The sequence below is a fragment of the Coffea eugenioides genome, chromosome 5 (genome assembly GCF_003713205.1).
Source record: "Coffea eugenioides isolate CCC68of chromosome 5, Ceug_1.0, whole genome shotgun sequence".
NCBI classification, from domain to species: Eukaryota; Viridiplantae; Streptophyta; class Magnoliopsida; order Gentianales; family Rubiaceae; genus Coffea; species Coffea eugenioides.
This window is the reverse complement of record NC_040039.1, coordinates 45,894,076-45,904,231: the sequence shown is the minus strand read 5'-3', so window position 1 is coordinate 45,904,231 and position 10,156 is coordinate 45,894,076. Positions and strand designations below refer to the sequence as shown.

General features: G+C 34.3%; 1 protein-coding gene across 1 annotated transcript; it reads left to right on the top strand.

Moving 5' to 3' along the window:
* The first annotated feature begins 5,584 nt into the window (after window positions 1-5,584).
* On the top strand, window positions 5,585-9,103 carry LOC113770956 (trifunctional UDP-glucose 4,6-dehydratase/UDP-4-keto-6-deoxy-D-glucose 3,5-epimerase/UDP-4-keto-L-rhamnose-reductase RHM1-like). Its single transcript, XM_027315584.1, has 3 exons — window positions 5,585-5,691; window positions 6,723-8,300; window positions 8,394-9,103. The coding sequence occupies exons 2-3, from the start codon at window positions 6,735-6,737 to the stop codon at window positions 8,856-8,858; spliced, it is 2,031 nt and encodes a 676-aa protein (XP_027171385.1). The 5' UTR covers window positions 5,585-5,691; window positions 6,723-6,734; the 3' UTR covers window positions 8,859-9,103.
* Window positions 9,104-10,156: the final 1,053 nt, after the last annotated feature.

The window sequence follows — 10,156 nt, the reverse complement described above, 5'->3', positions numbered from 1 at the left end:
TAGCAGCTGGATACGGCGTCGCTGTATCTTTCACTAATTGTCTTAAGTAATTAACTTCAGCTAGGCCCAGTACTGGATGTGGGCTACGTGTCTAAAACTAGCAGGCTAACACCCAGGAGGTCCAACTAATTAGAGAGGGATTTCACAATCATCTTCAAGTGCTTTTGATAATAAAAAATAAAAAATCTAGATTAATTAAGTGACACTAAATTTTCTAAATAAAACTTGTTCCAAAAATTAAGTGACGAGTTATTCACTTATTACTTACATGTGATTTACATTAAAACATATCAAATTTATTACTTAACAATTTAATAATTTAATAAATTCAAACTTTAGATTTCATATTTTAGATTTTAATTTTAAAACTTCAATTTGATCGAACGCACGTACAACCTTTTAGAAAAGGGAGACGCCAGAGTTGTCTTTTAAAAAAATGAAGTTAAATCAAAGAAGGGTGTTCAAATGCAATTGAATATTAAATGTGAATGTATTCATGTTAAATTAATTGTCATGTTAATTGCTAGTTAGAGCACTTATTAGAAAAATTTTTGACTAAATAGCCATTAAGCACGAGAATCTGAACTCAAGGATCAAATTGCAGCCCCCATCATAGTTGATATGCCAAAATCCAAGGGGGAAGCATTAAGTCCATATATTTATTGAACGTTCTCAAATTCTTCCTTTTTTTTTTTGTATAATTTCTTTCTCTTTTTTTTGAAGGAATATTATTGTTTCTTGTTTTAATGTATGTTTTGCCAAATATGCATATATCCACGTATCGTTGATAAGCACAAGTATATGAAGAAGTAGATAAGTTTAAAGAAAAATATAATTATTTGAAACTGTAACTTGTCGTCTATACTTCCTCCTTCCTTCCGTGCCATCTTACCCATTCATCCCTCAAAAGAAAGTACAAATGTTAATCAATTGTTGTCATGTTGTTTATCCTCTATGATGATTTTATCTTATTAAGCTATGAAAGTAAAAACTTACACATCAAATAGGTGTGAACTAGTAAAATTGTTCTAAGGGTATTATGACCTTAATTTGAAATTTCAATGGAAAAAACTGGATCTGTTTACCAACAATTATTTTCTTGGTTAAGATAGTAAAGGTTGTGTAACTTTGACAAATGTCATAAATAAAACTTGAACAGCGTAGTGTCTGGCAATAAGTTAAAAGTGATAATATGCAACTACACAAAGTAAATAAAACTCTTTTTTTTTTTGATAAAGTATCATAATTTGATTCAAATCTATACTAATAGTAAAGTTATATCATCAAACATATACAGATATCAAAAAACAGATTTGAAAAATGGATACTACAAATCTAAAGAACAAATAAAATCCATACTAAATTTTTTTTAAAAATGAGGTAAAATATATGCAGCCCCACGAGCATCAACCTCATTTTTTTGTCTAAATCTCGTAGCAATAACTTAGAGGAAACATAAATCTAATTCAACCTAATTTGCCCAAAAAAGTATTAAACCTTAATCAATAATTTAAGGTGATAAAATGAAACCAACCGAAGCTAAAGTAACAGTTGAGCCTTTTTCTCTTTTTTAACATTCTCACTCCTCCCCCAACTTTTCCGATTCCAACTGTTAGACACAAAATTTGAACTTAGAGTGTGATAGCGAGAAGACTTTAAGAACTTTTCCCTAACCATTGGAGTAACCTTAAATGAGTTACATGAGCCTCTTTCTTATCTACATCTCACATCAAATAATTTAGAGGAAACATATTCCTGATTCACTAATGTTAGTTTGGCCAATTTTCAATGGAAACATATTCCTAATTCAATAATGTAAGTTTGGCCAATTTTCAATGGAAAAAATGGATTAAATTTCGTCGCAATTATGCAAACGGCCTTAATATATTTATGGAAAATCTATCTCAAATAATTTACAATCCAAATAGAGCCTATAATTCTTTTATTTTTCACAGATCATCATTCAACTAATTACGATCAACAAACTGCTAGAGAAGCAATTAATGCTTCTATCTTGATTATGTTCTTCACATGTGAAGATTTGCAACCTGGAGAAACCAATCAAGGAACTCATCAAAATCTTGAAGATATGATTACTGTTGCTTGCAATTTAGACTGCCAAGAAATCGAATGGAATCAAATTGTTATGAAAACCAATATTAGACTCCGTACAATAATATGTTTATACTTCATAGAATCCCTAAACCGCAAAAGTACGTTCAACTCATACATGACTTTGCCCCCCATGAAAACTGCGTTTATGTTCAACATTAATTAAATCTAAGCAAAGTCTAAATGGATGCTGCCATTAGAAGTCTCCACAGTAAAATCGGCATAGACAATTGGAGACGAGACCTCTCCTTCGGTCACCACACACGTTTGTTTGGATAGTGCTTTTATCCCAAATAATATTTCGCTTTCATCATTTCCCAACCCACATTTTTATATTCTCAATTACCTTTTTATCTCACATACATCACATCATAAAAAGTGCTACAGTAATTATTTCAAATAATATACTATCCAAACAAATGCGTAGGTTTCTAAAGCTATGACCGCACGATTGACCTAACACTCTTCCCAAAAATCTCTGGAAAAGAAAATAATTGGAATTTTTGTTTACTCCTATAGGGTGAAAATGGACAATCTAGGCTAGATGTTGGCTAATCTGGGGGCGCATAAAAAGGTAAAAACATCTTCCATTACACTAGCTTGCAATTAATTTCGTGGAATTCTCTTTTCGAATTTATTTTTTTCTATGCAAAAAAAAAAAAAAGAAAGGGTGGCGATTTAAAGATTTCACAAATTTTTTTTCAACTTAAAAATCTTCTGAAATTTTCACAAGAGTAATGAACGAGATGATCAAAGACTACATTTAGGTTTTTCCCTAAAAAATCAAAAGAAAATGCATGTAGGAAATTGTCCTTTTCATTCTAAAAACTACACTAAACTGGGAAGTGTTTTGTAGTGCACTCAGATACAGTGCAGATAGGTGGACATCAATATATATTTCAATAGGTTGCTTCCATAGTTAGCTGGTTGATACAAATTTAGCTGTGATCTGGGAAAGTAAAATTTTTTGCCTGGCTACGAGCTAGAAAAGATTACACATCTTTGAAAATCTATCTCTTACTTCACGCGACTAAGGAACAATCATGAAATAAATAGGAAGATATCTAGCTGGAAAGCCACTGAAAACTTCATAACTAGGCTAACTGGGAAGCAAAGTGAACAAGATGCATGAGCCCCGGCTTAGGATATGGCCAAATTAATAAACTTAAAGCTCAGGCAAAGCTACTGATTAGACTTCTTGAATAAAGAAACTGAGGCACTCGATATATTTCATCAGTTAAAATATGCACCTCCATTTTCTTCTTCTTTTTAAATATCTTTTATTAATGGTATCTCCAATGCATTTGTTCATGACTCTATTTCTTGAGAACGGTACAGAAACAATTTGATAAAGCTCAACTCTTCCCAACCTTTAAACCGCGAGACATGGCTTAAAATTCAAGGATTTTAGAAGATGAATATAGCTTTTAAGGTTACGTGTGGAATCGATATAATAGTGGCGCAAAATGTTTTCCTGTTATACAAAATGGTTTAAAATGATGAAACATATAATTTACAATTTGTTACAAAGATTAATTTTACACACTGGTGTGAACCCCTTACCCCTATTTTTGACATCTAGTTTGCTGTTTTCATAAGTTCTTTAACGTGATTGTTGAGTATTTGCACTTCATTCAAGTTACCTTAAAAGTAGGTGTTTCCTTGTGTTGTTTATAGTTTTTATTTCAGGTATCTGGTTTGCAGTTTTCTATAACTTCTTCCACATGATTCTTGAGTGTACTTCATTCAAGTAACCTTAAACTAAGTATTTTTTTTATGCAGATTTATGGGTCAATGATGTCTAAACTTCAAACTGTATTACTCTACTCGTTTTTTTGCCCCCTATGGTAAGCAATTTATATCTACTTTGACTGGAAGAATGATGTGTTTTCATTTCACAAGAAAAAAAGAATGTGGTCACACACAAAGGTTAACATCACAGCCCATAAGTTTAACAAAACCCTACTTAATTATTCTCCACAAGCTCATAGTCGACAATGTGGTCGGGAGCAACAAAAGGGCAAACTGATGTTTGCTGGTTGCTGAAATAAAATCTGATATTATTGGCCAATAAGAAGCCAATCACTCAAAGGAACTAAATAAGAATTCAAGAACACTCAAAGTACATTAAGATTGATGTGGAAGGCAGCGAAACTAAGAAAACATATATTTTTTTTTTCGAATCGATTAGAATAAACTTCTCAAATTCACAATAACAAGATTGAAAAACTCAAGTTATTGAGCCGTAATCTAAGTGAAAGTTAATACATAAGCAAAATTAAAAGTTCTTGTGTTTCAAGTCGGTCATCATGGGCCATATAAAAGGTAGAGATATTTCAAATTATGTTCATCTGTTGCTGGATGTTGATTTCTTATAGTTGTTAATTTAGGTTAGTGTCATGGTATGTATAAACTGTGTGATTGATTTTAACTAATGATCTGCAGAAAAATTTGATGTTAACTAAAGATCTGCAGAAACATGCTATTAGATACTAGGAAATCCTTTTTATCTTCTTTAAATAGCAAAATCTTAACCATTTACGTGGTTGTGGTAACATTGCAATATCTGTTAGAACGATTTAACTACAAACTAAAACATATGGATTATAACTCATATATCAAATTATTAACAAGATTTGTGATAAAAAATTTTGTTAATTGGACTTCCACTTTATAATTTATTGCCAATGCAAAAAAAGAAAATGAGCGTTCAAAGCCTCGTTTGAGGCCCTAGTCTTAAAGCCCTTCACGAATACGTAATAAATAAAAATTAAGAACTTTAAGATGAGAAAAAAAAAAGAGAAAACAATAAATTCATTGCTGCTGTGCTACTTTTCCTTTTGATAGTAAAACTAGGCTGTCTTATTTTTTTTTGTTTTTGGTATCTTTAATTTAAACACATATCACCAAATTGTAAGATGGAAATGATTTTTTTTTTTTTACTCTGTAGACTTCTAAGTTTTTTTTTTAATTTTATGTGGCATATTAAGAATTTCTTTGTTCACATTTAGTAAAATCTGCACATTCAAGTATTAATTTACCATTTTATAGTTAAAGAATATGCAATTTCTTGTTAGACTTCTACACTTCCATATTTTAAATGATAGATGGGCAATCAGAGTACAATATGTCAACTATCATTACACTTACATGAATTTCACCAACAACAATTCTTGAATCATTATTGAATGAAATTACATGGAAGTACGAGAAGAATGACCATGGGCAGATAAGTACTCGTACAACGAAAGAATTCTATTGGGAGACATTTAATTGCTCTTTTTTCTATGATAAGTAAATATTAAGGTACTTTAATGCTGGAGTAGGACATGTTGAAAATGCGCTGGAATTGAGTTGTTAGCAGAATTGGACGAGGAAAGGAGAGGAGGCAGGTTTGCTCTTCCATTCCATGAAGGCATATAAATGGCAAAGTTTGCCCTTACCTTCTCTGCTCAACCCGCTAGCTTTTTCATCCCTGATAATTGACCCTTACTTTCTTCTTCTTCGACTGATCAGCACAACCCATTACTCAAAATCAACTTCTTGTTTAACTAGCAATCGTTCTTGAAGCCTAATCTCGTAAGTGCAAACTTTCGTTTTCTGTGTAAGTACATTCATACATGCTCATTGTAATTTTCCAAGAAAACCCGGATTCTGGTTGACTCTAACTTACCAATTTGAATTCTGATTATAGTTAATATATTTTTTAGAACTAGGGTTTTATTTCGTGCAATTAGTAATGTGTCTTGTCTTGTTTAACATATATATGTAAAACTGCTGCACCAGCTTAAAATTTGAGTTGTTGCTCTCTCTTATTTTGTTGAATGCTCATTCATCCATGTTAAACTGTTAAAGTAAATCTCTCTATGAATTTGAGGGCGGATTGAATTATTCTTGTGGGTTTGGCATGCAACTGCACGTGTTATGGATGTATAATCCATCATATAGCTCGTTTATGGTTGCAGCAACAACGTTTATATATATCTAAAAGGTGATTGAAAATTGATTGCTTTTAGTCAAAAGTTCCAAAAATGTGAACGCTGAATGAGATTTGTATTCTTTTAGCACTTGGTCCAGAACTCCAGATGTCATGTTGGTGTTACTACACAACTGGGATTTACATGTGCATCCTCACATTTTTTTTTAAGGTTGGAGCTGTTGAACCAAAGCTTAATATCCAAGTTAAATGTGCAAATCTTGACCATAAAAGATGGTTGTTACCTGTTATTCTATTTAAGGGACTGAATCTTTAGCTTAATTACTTCATGATCAACTAGAGAATAGCGATTGGGTTTTTAAAAAGTACTTGCTTTCGCTTTTGGAACCTAAATGTGATTAGAAATTTCTTTGAATTTCTTCCGTGGATCAAGATTTGGAACCAGGTCATCATTTTTGTTTCTTCTTTTGTAACCAGTTCGAATAGGTTTGATTATTATTTTTATTTAAATCTGTAGGATAGGTAGCTGAATCTCTGATATGAAAGTTCACCTTCTCCTTGAATTATGTGCTTTTTGCGTGTTTGATACATCTGTTTACTACAGTGCATTTCTTTCTGTGCACATTTTAATCTTCTGGATTTACCAATTAATTTTCTCTTCGTTATCTTTCAGAAATTGTTGGATATGGCAACATACAAGCCCGAGAACATCCTTATTACTGGTGCAGCAGGCTTTATTGCCTGTCATGTGGCCAATAGACTCATCCGGAACTATCCCAGTTACAAGATTGTGGTTCTTGACAAGCTTGACTACTGCTCAAATAAAAAAAATCTCGACCCCTCCAGTTCATCTCCAAATTTCAAGTTCATCAAGGGAGACATTGCCAGTGCTGATCTTGTTAATCACATTCTTCTCACGGAATCAATCGATACAATTATGCATTTTGCAGCTCAGACTCATGTTGACAACTCATTTGGAAACAGCTTTGAGTTCACAAAGAACAACATTTATGGGACTCATGTCCTTCTTGAGGCTTGCAAAGTGACTGGAAATATCAAGAGGTTTATTCACGTCAGCACTGATGAGGTTTATGGGGAGACAGATGAGGATGCTGTTGTTGGGAATCATGAGGCTTCTCAACTCCTCCCTACAAACCCGTATTCCGCAACTAAAGCCGGGGCTGAAATGCTCGTTATGGCATATGGAAGATCATATGGTTTACCTGTGATAACTACAAGAGGAAACAATGTGTATGGGCCAAATCAGTTCCCTGAGAAGTTAATTCCCAAATTCATTCTTTTGGCAATGAAGGGACAGAATCTTCCCATTCATGGTGATGGATCCAATGTACGCAGTTATCTTTATTGTGAGGATGTTGCAGAGGCTTTTGAAATCATTCTACACAAAGGTGAAGTAGGCCATGTCTATAACATTGGGACCGATAAAGAAAGGAGAGTTCTTGATGTTGCGAGCGATATTTGCAAACTTTTCTCGTTGGATCCGAATGCTGTGATCAAGTTTGTCAATAACAGGCCCTTCAATGACCAGAGGTACTTTTTAAATCATGAAAAGCTAAATAATTTAGGGTGGTCAGAGCGCACTACATGGCAAGAAGGCCTTAGAAAAACCATGGAATGGTATGTTAAGAATCCTGATTGGTGGGGAGATGTATCTGGTGCTTTGGTTCCTCATCCAAGGATGCTGATGATGCCTGGAATGGGAAAAAGCAGTTCTGATGTTGGCTCTATCTATACATCTTCGGCCTCAAACAATTCTGCTCTGAAGCGAATGGTGAATCCAAGTAGCAAAAATATTCATCATGCCCGAAAGTCATCCTTAAAGTTCTTGATCTATGGTAGGACTGGATGGATAGGAGGCCTTCTAGGAAAGATATGTGACAAACAGGGGATAGCATACAACTATGGTAAAGGGCGACTTCAAGACAGAGCACAGCTACTAGCAGACATTCAGAATGTTAAGCCAACTCATGTGCTCAATGCTGCTGGAGTAACTGGCAGGCCAAATGTGGATTGGTGCGAGTCTCATAAACCAGAGACCATTAGTACCAATGTTGTTGGTACTTTAACCTTGGCAGATGTTTGTAGAGAACACGGGCTTCTCATGATGAATTTTGCCACAGGATGCATATTTGAATATGAAGCTGGCCACCCCATTGGATCAGGTATTGGATTTAAGGAAGAAGACAAGCCGAATTTTACTGGTTCATTCTACTCAAAAACCAAGGCCATGGTATGTTATTTTATGATCCTCAACTTTCATATTTCTTGTGATGGGCACACCGATGACATTAGCCAAATTTTACATTGTCTCTGTCTTTTGCAGGTTGAAGAACTCTTGAAAGAATATGATAATGTATGCACCCTTAGAGTTCGAATGCCAATATCATCTGATCTGAATAACCCACGCAACTTCATCACAAAGATTGCAAAGTATGACAAAGTGGTAAACATCCCCAACAGCATGACTGTGTTGGATGAACTTTTGCCAATTTCAATTGAAATGGCTAAGAGGAACTGCAAGGGCATATGGAACTTTACTAACCCAGGTGTTATAAGTCACAATGAGATATTAGAGATGTACAGGGACTACATTGATCCAAAATTCAAGTGGACAAATTTCACCCTTGAAGAACAGGCCAAGGTTATTGTAGCCCTTCGCAGTAATAATGAGATGGATGCATCCAAGCTGAAAAAGGAGTTTCCAGAATTATTGTCCATCAGGGAATCTCTGATTAAGTATGTCTTTAAACCCAACAAGAAAAACTTGACCGCTGGAACTGCCATTTGATGTATAAAAAACATTGTGGCCAATTTTCACTATATACTCAAGGAAAGAAGAGAAGTTGACCTAGATATCCCAAATTATGTAATAATGTTATCCTTTTGTTTTGTGGGTTATGGATGTGTATTTCTAAAATTAAGTGTTCTAGTGATAGCAGAAGTAAATTGCTCGGAGCATATTTTGTATCTGAAGATTACACTATTGGAACTGTAACATTATATTATACCTCTATAAGAAACTCTATTTTTTTTTTCCCAATTCCCTTTGGGTATTGTGTATGTGTGTGTAATTTACCTTCTAATAATGAATCTACACTCCTTTTGACTGCTTCTCGGGATAACAGTTAATATCATTGGCCTATGGGATTGTTTTGTAATTTGTCAGTCCAAAATTGCAAAATGAAACAATACAAAATCATTCAATTCATGTGGTCAAATTTTATTAGAGTATGATGGTAAACATTAGAGGGCATAGCAGACTTGATGCAGTAATGCTTTTCAATACAACCGGCTGATTTTTAAATGGAACAACTTGAGATCTTTCCATAATGCAATTGCCTCCTTAACTAATTTTATGTTTGATGAATACTTTGCTGGATGTCCTACTGTTTTGATTTCTTGCTTTGGTCGCACTTCTCCTTGGTAAAGATTGGTATTTTATGCCTTCACCGAACCAGCAATAGAAGACCAATGAGCCTGGAGCAAAATTGGTTTAGCCAGCAATGGAAGACCAATGAGCCTGGAGCAAAATTGGTTTAGCATCAACATTCGCACAATAATTAAAGTGACAACAGGGACACAAATCTTTGAGTATCAGAAATACTTCTTTTTGAGTGTCTGGTGAAACTCTTGGCTACCAATTGCTGTACTGTGGCACATGGTCCTTGTACTCTGATCAGTTCAAGACCCTTGGACTAATGGCATTGGTGATATGGTACTACACGGTACCATTTGCATATGGTCCAGAACACAACTACCACGAAGCATTAATCCCTTTCTGGAGCAGAACACTTCAAGTTCTGGGCTTTGAAAAGGAGGTTACAGTTTGAGACAGACACAATAAGCCTTCTCAACGTGAAAAGTTGGTGAATTTACTAGTTTCCCAATACCAGTTTCTCTGTTTCATCCTCTTCCACAAACACCAACTAACTAGTAAAACAGTGTGGCCAATTTTCACCAACTAACTAGTGAATTTAATTGGCATTTGTCCTGAAAAAATTGACAGCATTGAATGTTGTGAAAGGGAAAAGGAGCCAGCGAGATTTGCAGAGCCCTTCTGATTTCATGCACAAAACAAGCATTATT

What these genes read in the sequence shown, in the direction of transcription:
- LOC113770956 (XM_027315584.1), top strand. Translation starts at nt 6,735, where the DNA reads ATGGCAACATACAAGCCCGAGAACATCCTTATTACTGGTGCAGCAGGC. An exon ending in ACTCAAAAACCAAGGCCATG is followed by an intron (nt 8,301 to 8,393) that starts GTATGTTATTTT and finishes TGTCTTTTGCAG; the next exon opens with GTTGAAGAACTCTTGAAAGA.